Source organism: Triturus cristatus, chromosome 6 (genome assembly GCF_964204655.1).
Source record: "Triturus cristatus chromosome 6, aTriCri1.1, whole genome shotgun sequence".
NCBI classification, from domain to species: Eukaryota; Metazoa; Chordata; class Amphibia; order Caudata; family Salamandridae; genus Triturus; species Triturus cristatus.
The window spans coordinates 1859758834-1859774111 of NC_140589.1; the positions used below are offsets into that span (position 1 = coordinate 1859758834).

General features: G+C 44.5%; 1 protein-coding gene across 1 annotated transcript in view; it reads right to left on the reverse strand.

The window, feature by feature from the left end:
* Nucleotides 1-7891, reverse strand: part of LOC146822215 (uncharacterized) — a 37271-nt gene extending 29380 nt beyond the window's left edge. Inside the window, exon 1 of the mRNA XM_085613368.1 lies at nucleotides 7736-7891. Coding sequence (XP_085469494.1) covers nucleotides 7736-7823 — 88 coding nt within the window. The 5' untranslated portion in view covers nucleotides 7824-7891. The remainder of the gene's footprint in view (nucleotides 1-7735) is intronic.
* Between the last annotated feature and the right edge of the window lie 7387 nt (nucleotides 7892-15278).

The window sequence follows — 15278 nt, forward strand, 5'->3', positions numbered from 1 at the left end:
ATTGTCTACGGGTGCTCGTGGAAGACAATTCCTATGGACTGGAATCTAGAGAATGCTAAAGTGATTCTGGTATTTTACTGGCCTCTGCTGGTCGTTTTCTATCAAGAAAGTGAAATTGAGGCAGTTGCCAGAAAAATTTAAAAAAGAAAGTCCCTCAGCAGAAAGCAAATCTGGTATTTTACTGACCTCTACTGGGCGTTTTCTATCAAGAAAGTGAAATTGAGGCAGTTGCCAGAAAAATTAAAAAAAGAAAGCCCCTCAGCAGAAAGCAATTCTGGTATTTTACTGACCTCTACTGGGCGTTTTCTATAAAGACATTTAAATAGAGGCAGTTAAATAAGCAAACTGCAATTCTGGTATTTTACTGACCTCTAATGGTTGTTTTCTATAAAGACAGTTAAATAGGGGCAGTTGAACAGAATAAAAGTCCCTAAACAGAAGCAGACAAGTCCTAGGGCTGATCTCCAGAGCCAACAAAGTACATACACATATAAGTATATACTAAAGTATATACAAGAGGTCTCAAATGCTTGACCTAAAAATTGCATGCATTTACTCGAGTTACTTTGGGAGTTAGCTTCCTGTACAGCTTGCTGTTGCAGAGCAATTGAACCGCTCTTCCATTAGACGATGGGGTTACTTCATCTCAGGTATCTAAATGACATACCCCAATGTCCAGTGTTAGCTATCACTTGTGTAACAAGTGCAGTGACGGCTAGGCCCAGGGCTGTGGGGAGCTCAATGAACCCCACAATACCCATTCTCTTCCAGGGTGGGTGGTTATTGTTCAAGAATCAAGATCCCTTCCAGGGATACTTTTATCGCTGTTTACGCTAACTTTTTTGGTTGACCGTGAAGTACTACGCGACTCATCCTTGAGTTCTTCAAATGCAAAAATACCTATCCAGAACAACAGGGAGACATACTTCAGAAAGTCTCATCACTGTGTCACATTTTCTCCCAGTAGGAAGCTAATTTACTAATGAGGCATGCTTATTGTGTAGTACTGCAGCATTACCTTGGTACATAGTGATGACAAGGGATTAACTGATTGGCTAATGTGTTCTTTTGCAAAACATGAAAGCAATCATTTTGTTTTGTACAGTATTTTGTAATACACCTGAACAATGACTTTAAAAAGAAATTGCCTCTTCTACTTTGAATAATTATTAGTTCAGTATAGTGGTGATATGTAGAGAATAAGCTTTGGAAAGGTTATATGTTGTTTTTTTAAATACAAAGTGCTGCAGGAATTTCGCATAGGTCTCTGTAGAGTATTGCTGTACCACATAAATATTTCTTAGAAAAGAATCCAAATATTTAGCCATTTATTCATCCCCCTTTTAGCTTGGCTCCTAAATGAGGCTTTGTTTGAAGTGGGCAATGTGGGTTTAGATATGGTTGAGCAGGAAGTGGCGAACATTATTAATTAACACATTATTGTCATCAGAAGTTCATTGCACACAGTCACCAAATAAAAGTAAACTTTTCAAAAGACAATGTTTAATTAAGATATGGATATATGGAAGACATGCTGTGATTGCTTAGAAATTCAGACACTATTTTGTTTGTATGTCTGCACGCTATCTCATACTTTGCCTCCTGGTGAGGGTTCGCGCCTGCAGCCTCCAGCATTCCGCCCTCCAGCCTCATCTCTACCACTGCTCCCCGCCCACCTTGTGTCCCTTCCTCGCCCTCATTGGACTCCTCTGGTCCCCCTTATATTTACTTTAAGCTCACTTAAGCTTACTTTTACTTTTACTTAAGCTTACTGCAGTTCCACATTAAGCTTACTTCAAACGTATTCTCCTCGACGGTTTCCCGCCGCCGCTGCAGCCCCTGCAGCCCCCTGCTCACACCCCGCTACCGCCTCCCGACCCATGTCCTGCCCCCTCCTCTACTTAATGGCGACTGCTGCAGGGGAGCGCAAGCAAGTCCCTGACCTCTGGTCTGGGCTAACTCTTTCCCCCACAGCTGTGCAGTCAAGTCGTCTTGCCGCAGCGCTTTGTCCTCCTCCTGGTGGGGGTTCACGCCGGCAGCCTCCAGCATTCCGCCCTCCAGCCTCATCACTACCACTGCTCTCCTCCCACCTTGTGTCCCCTCCTCGTCCTCATTGGACACCTCTAGTCCCCCTTAAATTTAATTTAAGCTCACTTAAGCTTACTTTTACTTTTACTTAAGCTTACTTCACTTCCACATTAAGCTTAAATTCAAGCTTATTCTCCTCGCCTGTTTCCCGCCACCGCTGCTGCCCCTGCGGCCCCTTCCCCACTCACAGCCCGCTCCCGCCTCCCGACCTGCCTCCCGCCCCCCTCCCCTACTTAATGGCAACTGCTGTGCAGTCGCACGCAGCGGGAGCATGAGGTGCTCCTAAGGCAAGCCTGTCTGCGACTGTCTACTACCAGACCATGGCCAGCACCAGGAACTCTGGATCTCAGACCATCCATCACTACGACCCCACCACCCTCCACACACTCAACCCCAGAAGTCTGAGAGACTGCCAACAGGCCTCGCTGGACCTGCCCCACTGCCAGTTCTCCTGCCTCCATTGCCGCCACACCTTCACCACCACCCCAGCCTTCAACACCACCGACGCCAGCACGGGCAACACCCTAAGATGCATCCTGCTCAACGTGCGCTTTGTACAAACACGCCATAAAAATCTGGAACCTACTCGACTCTCTCTCACCCGATATCACCTTCTTCACGGAGACCTGGACCAATGCCTCCTCCGCCCCGAACATCAACACCGTCATCCCGGACGGATACAATGTCCAGAGGAAGGACCACCCCAACCACCCGGGAGGGGGCCTCACCATCGCCCACAAGAGCACCCTTCGCCTCACCACCTCCAGTGAAACCTTCCCCTACGCCGAACACCTGCACTTCCAGATCCAGACCAGACCCAACACCACACTCTGAGGAACCCTCGTCTACAGACCCCCTGGCCCCCGGACAACCATCACCACCATCATCACCGACTTCATTGCCCCCACACCATCACCTCAATGAACTACACACTCATTTGAGACCTGAACTTCCACCTCGACAATGCCAGTGACCCCAACTCCACCATCCTCTGTGACAACCTCGCCAACATTGGACTTAAACAACTCGTCACCACAGCGACCCACAGAGCAGGACACACCCTCGACCCCATCTTCGTGGCAGGGAACAGTGTCCACTTCAGCCAAACAATGCAACCACCATGGACTGACCACCACTGCGTACACTTCGCCGTCGACAAACCCAAGGCACCCAAACCAGCCCCACGCCCACCACGAAGGAACTGGAGCAAGGTAACGGACGAGCAACTTAGCTCCACCCTCACCCAAGACAACCACACCTGGGCATCCGACACAAACATCGCAGCCAGAGAACTCCACACTTGGATCTTCAACTGTGCAGATGAGCTCGGCCCACTACGCAACCCCGACAAACAGCGCCCCAGGAAAGTCGCCTGGTTCACCACCAATCTCCAAGAAGCCAGGTGCACTTGCAGACGCCTGGAGAAGAACTGGAGAAACACCAAGACAACTGAAAACTACTCCACCTACAAGGATGCCATGACAGATTACCACAAGCAAATCAGAACTACCAAGAGGAACTTCAGCCAAACCAAAATCCTCGCCAACTCCAAGGAACTCCTCACCGTCATTCAGGAATTCACAAACCCACACAGCGGAGCCACAGATGGGTGCATCCTCCTTGTGGTCCGTATCTGCCTTCCTATGGGGGGCACAAATGCCTAAGCAAGACCGGTTACAGGCCACTGTCATTTACAAACAGACCTTGAAGTGCATATAAGCATGGGAACTGTGATCTAGAGTGCCACAGGGGTCATAGATTATGGTGACAGAGTCAAAGACGAGGCTAAAAAGAACAAAGTATTCTTGGAATATTTTATTATTTTTTGTACATAATACAATGTGCACACAGTGAAATGAAAAAATGATGCAAATTAAACATCCTGTGATCCGTTGCAAATCACTAAGGGCCAGATGTACAAACGTTAGGAATACTGATCTACTAATTGTGATTCTCTCCAAATCGCAATAAGAAAATCTGTAGTACTAATGTATGGAACAAATTGAGTTTCATTTGGTGACTCCTTGTGGGTCGCAAATTGACCTACCTCATGAATATTAATAAGGTGGGTTGCAGTTTGCACCCATTAGGAATCACAGCCATCAATGGGATGGTGGGCTGGCGAGGTCAGCAGACCATCATGTCTGTGACTGCTTTATATTGAAACTATCTTTTTTTAAACAGTGCAGCCCATTTTCTTAAAGCACAATATGTGGCATTTACAAACAAAAAAATAAACCCATGAAGTTGTATTTTTTAAGCATAGGCTGAGGTCACTGCGACTACTTCAAGTTCTTAAAAATAAAATTATTTACATTCTCACAGGGGATGGGGTCCGAATGCGTTACCCTAATATGCCTATACAAATACGGAAGTCACCCAATTGCATTTTGCAAATTTTAAAAAGCTTGGTTCTGGTTGTGACCAGAAAAATGCTTTGTACAATCTCCCCATGCCCAAAAACTGATGCGTCCATGACTGAGGTAACTGGTGCTCTTGTAAGCACTCCAAAGGGGCATATGTACTAACATTAGGAGTACCGATTTCCTAATTGGGATTCCCTCCAAATCACAATTAGGAAATCAGTATTACTAATGTATTAGGCTCTTTTGAGTTTCATTAGTGATTCCAAGTGGGTTGCAAATTGACCTACCTCATGCATGTTAATTAGGTAGGTAACAATTTGCGACCCATTAGGAATGGCAGGGATGGGGCCTGGTGGGGTCAGCAGCCCATGATGCCTGTGATTGCATTTTAATGAAGCAATTCTTTTTTTATATAAATGCAGCCTGTTTTCCTTAAAGGAAAAATTTCATTTTTATTTCTGAGAGTATTTGGGACCACTGCTTTTCTTAAAAAATCTTTTTCTTTAACATTCTCAAAGGGAAAGGGGTCCCAAGGAACCCCTTCCCATTTGTGAATGGGGTACTACTATTTTCGAGTTAGTGGTAATGTGCGAATGTTTTGTGACTGTAATTTGGCCACAAAACATTCACATATGCCATTCAGATTCAGTATTTGGAAAGGACACTTCCCTTTTCAAATACTGAGTTAGTATGCATGCACAATTCCAAACTGCGATTCTGTAACAAGTTAAAGTTTACATATGCATTTTCCCAGTCGCATATAGGATGATTCTGCGAATTGGCCTGTTTGTGACCATAACAATGAGGATACACCGGGCCCCAATTCCTTAAGGTAAAAAAAAAAGAACTGGTGGAAAATATGAAACCTCCCTTGGGTAATGTGATTACTGCAGGTGTGTGTGTGTGTGTGTGTGTGTGTGAGTGGGTGAGTGTGTGTGTGTGTGTGAGTGGGTGAGTGTGTGTGTGTATGCGCTTGTGTGTGTATGTGTGGGTGTGTGTGTGTGTGGGTGGGTGAGTGAGTGTGTATATGCGTGTGTGGGTGAGTGTGTGTGTATGTGTGAGTGCGTGAGTGAGTGAGTGACACCAGAAAGACACAGAATTGAATCCTAGTTGGCACAGTGTGGAATGGTGACTTATGCATTTATAGTGCTATGAGGTCTAGCCGTTAGAGTTACTCCTTTCCTTGACATTGGGGCCTCTTCCCCTCTCCTCCCTGTCTGTTACCTTATATTCATGTCTGCCCTTATCTGTCTTTTTTTTCTTTCCTTTGGTTTTGTCTACTTTTATCTTCCACTCTTTGATTCCTTTCTTTGTGCCTCTCTTCTTTTTTACTCCTATTTTATTCTACTCTTTGCGTTGTGTCTCAAGTCCTTAGTTTTCTTCGTTGCTCCCTTTCTCTTACCTCTCTTCTTTCTATTTGACTCCCGTTCTCTTACCTCTCACCCATACTTCTCTCAGTTTATCTTTTTCAGCAGCCTCTCTGCTAATTCCCCTCTACCATTCAAACTCACACTTTCTGTCCTTAAACACTCTCTGTCTCCCTTCTATGTGCCTCTATTTTTTGCCTCTCTTTACTCTGTCACAGTTCTCATTTCCTTCCTTTTATGTTCCATCTATTCTCTGAGTTTGCTTGCCTCTTCTCTTTCTTTCTCTGTCTGTCTCTTTTATTTGCCTCTTTTTTCGCTCTTTGCTCCCAGTCCCTGTTCTTCTTCCTCCCCCCAATCTGCAAGTTTTAATGCTCTTTCCTCTTCTTTCAGAACCTTCAAACAGTAGGACAGGGAGCCCTGAGAGCAGAGATAGCGCATGGTGAAGAGCTGAATCTGACCGTTCTGCGAGGGTGACCCTGTGACCTTGTGGAAAGTCACTAGACCGCTGAAAACATGACATCCCTCCTCATGTTGAAGCATGAAATATGCCATGCGAACTTTTCTGGATAATCTCTAAAACTCATCCCTCATTTGCAAACATATTTCAGATATGGTGCCCCAGGGTGTACCGTTTGGTCGTTTTTACTCATACACTGTGTATTGGGGGGGGGGGGGCATCTAAATGACCCTACTTTCTCTCTGCACTGATAACCTGGACAGAGATACCTTAAAAGAAACACTTCCGCGGAAAATGTCACTTGTAGAATGTCATTGTGGAGCTGTGTGTTCAGCGCAGTTGTGAATCCTTTCTTCTGCTGGACTGTTCTTTCTGGTAATACGTGTCTTGTGCGGGTTTATTGACTGATGGATGGCACGTTCGATTTCACACTGTAATGTGTCACTGGGAGAGTTCATTGGCGCTACCTCGACATGGGCTTTAATGAGCTACATGTAGCAAGGGGTTGTAATATTCACCTGGCACACACCAGGGGGATAGCCTTCATTTCTACTGTTTAGTGCCAGTACAACCTCATGTACATTAACTATACCTCGCCCCTTCTCCATGCACATATTACATCACTTTGAGCATATGAAATCATAGCTTTCATAGCAACACTTATGACATCTCAAAGGAAATGATTGATCAACACAGTGCACGGTAGAGTCGCGAGTTGTAGCTAATGTAGTATGTCGAGTGAGATGACAATTCTGTGTACGGAGGTGCGCAATGTATGGTAATTTGATCAAAGTGCGTAAAGTACAAACGTAAGTTACAAGTAAACGTGTGCACAGAGGCGTGCGACTTATAGTACCTTGAATGTGCTGCGTAAATTATACATTTTAGTTATAACTATAACTTCTTACATTCTGATATTTGTGTTGTTAAAATTGAGTTTTTATTGAAATAATAAATAAAGGTTTCCTAACTATGTTATTCTTAACTTTTATTTTTTTCATGGAATATGCTCACACACACCCACACACGCACACACACACACACACACACACACACACACACAATGCACACACAATCACACACATATATCAGACACATATGTATACTGTATGGTGTGTGAAGGAAGCTTGCAGTCTATAAATGAGTGCCACAGGCAGCCCTGCATGTGCATTATAATAGCCCCAACCCCACTGACTTCGCACCGATCCAAGACCCTTGAAATAGACAAAAGTATTCATGTGTTTCATTACCAAGAAAAACAACAGATGTTTTTCCAATAGTGAACTGACATTGTGTGGGTGTCAGAGTACCTTGTGAGCGGTTGCTCCAAACAGCCCCCACACCCCACCTTTGATCCAGGCCTGAACACAAGACAATTATTTCTGGGAATTGAACAAAGAAATAGAATCTCCAAAGAGATACTGGGAGGCCTAAAGGCCCAAAGACTGTGGACTCACGTGCAAGAGATTCCTGTCCCTCCACTAGGGGCGCCATGCAGAGCAAAAGGACGAGGGCAAAGAGCAAGATGGCGGCTGCAGTCTTCATCCTGTCTGGCCAGTGATATCTGAATCTCTGCTGCACCTGTGGCTGGTATTTATGGGCTATTACAGGTGGGGGAGGAGGGGGATGTGACACTACGGAGCACAGGCATCCTCCAATCATGACTTAATGACTGTCCATGTCACAGCCCCAGGCATGTTCCTGGCGACGCATCTCTCTTGTTGGCTATTGTACCTTCCTGCAGCAGGAACAGGTGTTTTGCAATGGCGGATATCCCTCTTTTAAAATTGCTCAAGAGATTTGGATGAGAAAATGAAGACAGTGACTGCGCAACCTTCAAAGCATTCACGCATGTTTACTGATGGGTCAAACGTTGGGAGCAGAGCTGCGAAAACAGGCTGGGCCCCCAAACCAGAGGTGTTCACAGGCACGGGCGAGGAGGGCACCTGCACCCGGCCCATTCTTCCAGGACCCTGGCAATGCCCCCTCTGGTGCCCACTCCCACCCCCTACTCTCGGATTAGCAGTTTACCAGGCCTCCATGCCCTCTCTCCAGTGCCTGCAAGAAAACCTCAAAAGTTGGCAACAGCCCAGATTTCTCTGTGTTGTGTTTTTCAGTGGGAACTGAAGGTGTAGTTACTGGATATCTTGGAGAGACTCTGGGCCCAATTCACAGAACTAACTTAAGACAAAATCCTAAACTTACTACCATTTTGGTATTCACAGAAGGCACTTACTCATTTTGGTATTCACAGAAGGCACTTACACATTTCGGTATTCACAGAAGTTAGGAGTCCTAAGTTTAGGACTCCTAAATGCCTTCTGTGAATACCGAAAGTCTTAAAGTTAGGATTTTTCTCAGTTTAGTAGTAGTATAGTTAGGACTCCTAACTTTAGGACTCCTAAATGCCTTCTGTGAGTACCGAAAGTCTTAAAATTAGGATTTTTCTCAATTTAGTAGTAGTAAAGTTAGGACTCCTAACTTTAGGACTCCTAAATGCCTTTTGCGACTACCGAAAGCCTTAAAATTAGGATTTTTCTCAGTTTAGTAGTAGTAAAGTTAGGAGTCCTAACTTTAGGACTCCTAAACTGAGAAAAATCCTAATTTTAAGACTTTCGGTATTCACAGAAGGCATTTAGGAGTCCTAAACTTAGGACTACAAACTTCTGTGAATACCGAAATGAGTAAGTGTCTTCTGTGAATACCAAAATGCGTAAGTGCCTTCTGTGAATACGAAAATGGTAGTAAGTTTAGGATTTTGTCTTAAGTTAGTTCTGTGAATCGGGCCCACCAGCTCTTATATTTTGTGAACCCAATGCCATGTTCACAAAAACATGCCCAGTGACAGCCAGGCAATACAACACACACTCTGACTGGAAGCCACACATGAAAGTAACAGCGACCACGTGCAGCGCCTAGAACTCTTTACAGCTGTGGCAGGAAGCATTAAATAAAGATTCTTGTCGTAGGTGACGGTGCACAGAGCCCAGGACACGAGGAGGCAGCAGCGTTACTCTGGAATAAGGACACTGCCTGATTGTATTGAACTTTATAGCCACATATGGATTAATATGCATCAATACATTAACACTTCCCTGCTCACTGCATGACACTGAGCAGGGAAAGAGCCTGCCCAGCCTTTCCGAGTACAGTCTGGTGGGTCGCCTCTCTCTGCCCCCCTTGGAGCCATTTTTAGAACAATAATTCCACTTGGTGCATTTCTCAGCCCACCTCTGAAGATGGGCCCTAGGCCCCAGGGGCTCCTGGGAGCAGGACTGGGCATTGTTGACATTACTGCTTTGCTCGCTCCGTTCACTCGTCACTCGGAGCACGTGGTTGGAGCTTGTAGCCGGAGCCGGGCCGGAGTACTCTTTTGCCAGACCAGCAACCGATACCCCTCAGCGGCCGGAGCCGCGAATACTCTTTCCCCAGCGGCCAGAGCCTGTGTACGCCTGACCTGGGCAGACCTGGGCAGCCCTACCTGGGCGGCTGGTCGGCCGGGGGATCCTGTGTTGCTGTGTTGCCGTTTTGTTGTGTTGCTGCCACCGCCGCCGTGAGGTTTGGCGGTCCTACAGCCCGCAGTTGCCATTGCCATTGCCGCTTTCGCTGCTGCTGCGGCCTTTCCCTGGCGGCTGCTACCGCCGGCCCTGTGCTTGTCTGCTGCCATCGCATTGCCGCTGCTGTTGGTGTGTCTTCCCTGTGGAAGGTCTGGGCGGTTTGCGGGGTCTTCGGAGCCTTCGGTGTCTTCGGAGCTCGGGGCGCGGCAGGATTTGGTGCGGTCAGGTCTGGGAGGCCTGGGAGGTGAGCTGTAGTGGTGATAAAAGTAAAAGTAAAGTGGTGGTGAAGGGCGTCCCCCAAAGTATAAGTGGACGTGGCCAAAAAGAGCAACAAAGGAACAACGGGTCCTGTTTGGGGGGCGTGAGGATCCCCTAGACGCCTTTGGTATAATTTAATTATAACTTAATTTACGTCATTGAAACTTGTTGAAGTCACACCAAGGCGCTGGTTAACGATGAGATCCGGACGCCAACGCGGTGCTCTGCCAAAGTTAAAACAGCGTCAGAATCTTGATGCATTAACTAAAGTGTGGATACAGCCAAAATCAGATGAAAAAAAAAATGAGGGGGCTACTACATCAAGGGTCTGCTTGACGGAATCAGATGAGCTGAGCGTACCACCTTTATCCCCAGTAGTCCCAGGGAAGATTCAGAAGATTGCCAACATTGACGTCCAACCGTCAATTAAGAGTTACTTTTTTAAGTACCATACTCAAAAGCAAGATCGAACACAACCTAAGAAGGATAATGGCAACTCTGGTGTCGATTGCAGATCATCCTCATTTACTTCTCTTGTATTGTCACCGTGTTTAAATAGTGTTCAACCGGGTGAAGACCTTGAGCCCAATTTTGCCCCGTCTCCACCAAGGCCCCGGGATGAGACGGTGTTCTTGGTTTTGAACCTAATTGTTGACCATTCATCCCCATTGAAAGATTCTAAAGCTATTTCGGGACAATTTAAGGCATTGGAAATGAGTATCCCTATGGAAAAGCTTCCAATGCCGGTTAAAGACTCACAAGACCCTGTGCTTATTCTATCGAAAAATTTACCAGTATATACTGGAAGGCTGCAAGCACAAGCACAAATTCACCGCGATAATATGGTGGATCAGCTAATTGAACAGCCTATTGATCTATTTGCGATGGAGAACCAACAAAATTTAGGAACGGAAGAGTCGAACAAAAGATCTACAGAAAGTGGAACTGTTGTAGGATCGGTAATTGAAATCTCTTCGGGTTTGAATCATAACGTCAGTGATGTGGCCGTAGAGGCTGATTATAACATGTTTAAGTCGCATAATAAGGGGGGCGGAGATGAGTTAGTATTAAGTCCGATTGAACATCTTCCCTTAACTGGGGAGGCTCGTCCTATTAACTTGGATAAATCCAGTATAATTTTGGAAAATTGCTTTTGTATCAATAAGTCTGTATTGATTCCAGGTGTGGATAGTAGGAGTAATAAGGTTAAGTCGGATGTTAATGAGAAATGTAAGTCTTTTAACTCCGCAGATTTATCTTTCCTAACAAAGTTTCATGGAAAGTTTCAGGTAAAATCAGATACCTTGGAAAATAATGTTAGTAATTCTGAGCGTGGAGTATGGGATTGTATGCTTAATACTATGCATTCTATAACAAAAGCCCTAAATTTCCACTCTGATAAGCTAGACATTCAGGTAGATATTTTAAATACTTTAGCAACTCACGTTGTAGGAATTGATGCGAAGCTTTTTCAACTAACTAAGCTGATTTCTAAAGTTCAAGCTGATAAAGAAAATCAGTTAATATCCTGCACGTGTGCTCAATTGATTGATAAAATCTCTGATCTGCCATCAATTGTTAGCTCTATGGTCCACGAAGTAAAATTATTATCCGGTAGGGAAGTTAGGACGGGAGATGACATAAGAAAGACTGGAACCATAGAAAAAAATCCTTTGGTCTTAAAATGTTCTCCCCCGCGGAAGGCTAGTGTTAAAAGTGGGGCCCCCAGACCTGTAGCAGGTAATACTGAGGTACCCTTAGAGGCACTACACTCCCCTAATCTAAAGATAAATTTAGAGTCAAATAAGAGTTGCTCAATAGTAACTACGGTCACCGAAGTAACAGGATTACCTGAAGTATTATCAAAAAGGGCGAGGAAAAGATTGAGAAAAACACATAACAAGGCGGCCCGGGATAAAAAAGAAAAAAAAAATAGCTAATGGGGCTGCAAACTATAGCGGCCCATTACATTTGAATTCTGGTCCTATAGCTGTCTTCCCAATTTTTACATCTTCGACTGCACCTCAAGCCAAGAAAAAGGTTAAGCCATGCAGTAAAGCTGAAAGTGAAGGGTCAAAGGATGGGTCTATTCTAAATGTGGGGACTAAAACCCAGATACTGTCAATCCAAGAGAACCAGGTAGGTCAAGATAAGCCTATGCAAGATTCACTCTTTTATCAGGGTACTGAAAACTTCTTCCAGAATGAGATTATCCCAGTTCAAGAATTAATAGTAATATACACACCTATTCAAAAGAAATAGGGCCCGTTGGGTCCAGAGACGAAGGAGAAGTCTCTAAAAGTGAACAACATATGGCCATCGAAACAATTGTAAACCTTTCCCCTGTGCACAGGGACCAGATTAGTCAGAGGATTCAGCCCCGTGTACATGACCAGAAGTTGTCTCATGGAAAATTAGTAAATCCCCCTCCTTTGCATCCTAATAAGAATGAACAGGTTGAGGGTCCCCGTATTCTGGTTCAATCTAAGCCAGGGCAGTCTAATCGTTTAAATCAACCGGATAATTCCCTGCTGGTGACTGCTGGGAATACGGATCGATCGGACTCAGGGCTTAGGAGTAATACTGATCAATCCGGTCCAGGGTTTAGGAGTAATATTGAATCCCCCAAATTGCAGGATAGTCCCCTGTAGGTGACTTCTGGGAATACGGTTAGATCGGATTTAGGGCTTAGGAGTAATATTGATCAATCCGGTCTAAAGTTTAGGAGTAATATTGAATCACTGCAAGTTGAAAATCGAAAAGTGGTGTTCTGCCCTCAATATTCGACTCGGGGTTCACATGATATCTTGAATAGAGGGAATATTCTGAAATTACTAAAAGCAACTCCTGATCTTAAGGATGTTGCAACCGAAGACCTGGATTCGATAGAGTTTAAGATAGATGGTGGTAATAGGGAGACAACCATCACGACTTGGCTAAAGGATGATATTGTAAAGAAAATATTCGCGAATTCTAACAATTTTGAAAGTTGGGGGATTAAAGTATGGAGACTACACGGTCTGCAATACCCTACCCCACTAATACCCATTGTGAAGAAGGAGGCCTCAAAACAAACCGTTGTTAACCAATTTAGAGTATTGAAAGGTGCCTCAGGTCCATCATCACTCTAAATAGGCTAGGTGGCATTAAAATCAAAAGCTGTCAGCCAGGGTCACGAGTGTGTGAGGAATCAAAAGGGGTTCATGCTGCAGCTGATGATTGGAGTTGGCTCCCGGCTATTCTATCTGGAAAAAATTCAGCAAAGACTGATTGATGTTGGGGTACTTTGTTTAACCCCTTCCCCGCTCATGACGGAGCCGCTCCGTCATGAGCCACGGTTGCCGTGTGCTCATGACGGAACGGTTCCGTCATGTCACGGCCGTTGGCGGCCGCTCCGCCTACGCGGCGATGTTTCCCCGCCTGTGCGGGGGGACAACGCAAATGGGCGGAGTCATGACGGAACCGTTCCGTCATGAGCACAGCTCAACCGTGGCTCATGACGGAGCCGCTCCGTCATGAGCACAGCGCCGCCGCGCTGCCCCCCCGCACCCTCCCGCGCCGCGGCGGAATTCCCGCCGCGGCGAAGGGGTTAATGCTCCAACAGCAGTCAGAATTTGCTCTTGGAATATAAATGGTTTTAATACACTTGTAGAAGATGTAAATGCTGTAAGATTTTTAAATTTGTTTGATATGTTACTTCTACAAGAAACGTGGAATTTGGCTAGCACGCCGCTGATCGGCTACTACGAATATTTGAATTCAGCGTGCAGGGAAGCTGCATATGGTCGACCGAGTGGGGGACTCTCAATATATGTTTCTTTAAATCTTAATGTTAAACACTATGAAATAGACCTTCAAGTTAAATGGATTCAATGTGTTAAATTAATAGCCAGTCAATCGTTGATCATTTTAAATGTTTATTTAAGTTCGAAAAAAAAGGTGCGATCACTTCAACTTATTGAGTTATGGGAGATGGTGAAAGTGCTATATTATGATCATAGGGATGCACAGATGATCATCTCGGGAGATTTTAATACCCATCTTTTATCGTATAAAAAGCGGGAAACCCAATCAGATCTTTTATCCCAATGGTCTAAGTGTGAATTTATTAAATACAATCTACCGATGTTGTACGATAGGGAGCATTTTCCAACATTTAATAAAGCCGACTGTCTTTCTATAATTGACTATACGATATTGTCAGATAAACTCGCAGACCGTGTTCAAAGTTATGAGGTTGTGCCAAGGATTGAGTGCGACCATAATCCGCAAGTTATTACGATTAATTTACCCTTCGAGTATTTACCAGAGACTAAAATATTAAGAATGGCCCCGGTCGCTTTAAACTTAAAACGGCTAATATGGAATGAGAAAACAGAGAAAGACATTATTGACTTTCTCACTCATCTAATCCTTGATGCGCGGGTCGAATACTCTGACAGAACTTCGATGATTGCCCTTTGGCCCACCATATGTGAATCTCTATTGAATAAATTCCCCAATAGGGGACCATCTGGGGGTGGAATTCTAAATCCTAGGAACCCAGGTTGGTTTTCCCAACGCTTATTATATCTGAAACGATCTCTTAATAAATCAATAAGATCGGTGTACAGAAAAGTAAAGGGTTCATTCTACTTTTTAACATTGCTCAAAATCAGAAATTTAAAGAGGGGTTACAAGAATAAAATCTGGAGGGCTAAATATTTATATTATGAAGAGACCTGGGCTAAACTTCATTATGCATGTAAATCTAAGGATCCGAGATTGTTTTGGAGCATTATTAATAATTTAGAAAATAGAAATACAAGTGCCAATATAGATGAATTAAGCTGGATACATTTTATTAATAATAAGTTAATTCCCCGAAGCCAACTGATAGAGGAGTTTGAATGTCTTGACCCCAAATGTAAATTGGACCCAGTTGAAGGGTGTGACCCTCTTGGTGTAAGGGATACACCGGGCTCTACTAATACTAAGTTATGGTCGGTAGACAAAGTCAAAAAAGTTTTACTTAAAATTAGATCAAATTGAGCACCTGGCCCTAATGGAATGCCGAACGCTATATTTAAACTCAAAATTGAGTATTGGCCAGAGCTATTAACGGTCCTCTTCAATTAAATTCGTAAGACAGGTTGTATTCCGGACTCATGGAGGGGAAGTAAAATACAACCGATCTACAAAAGTG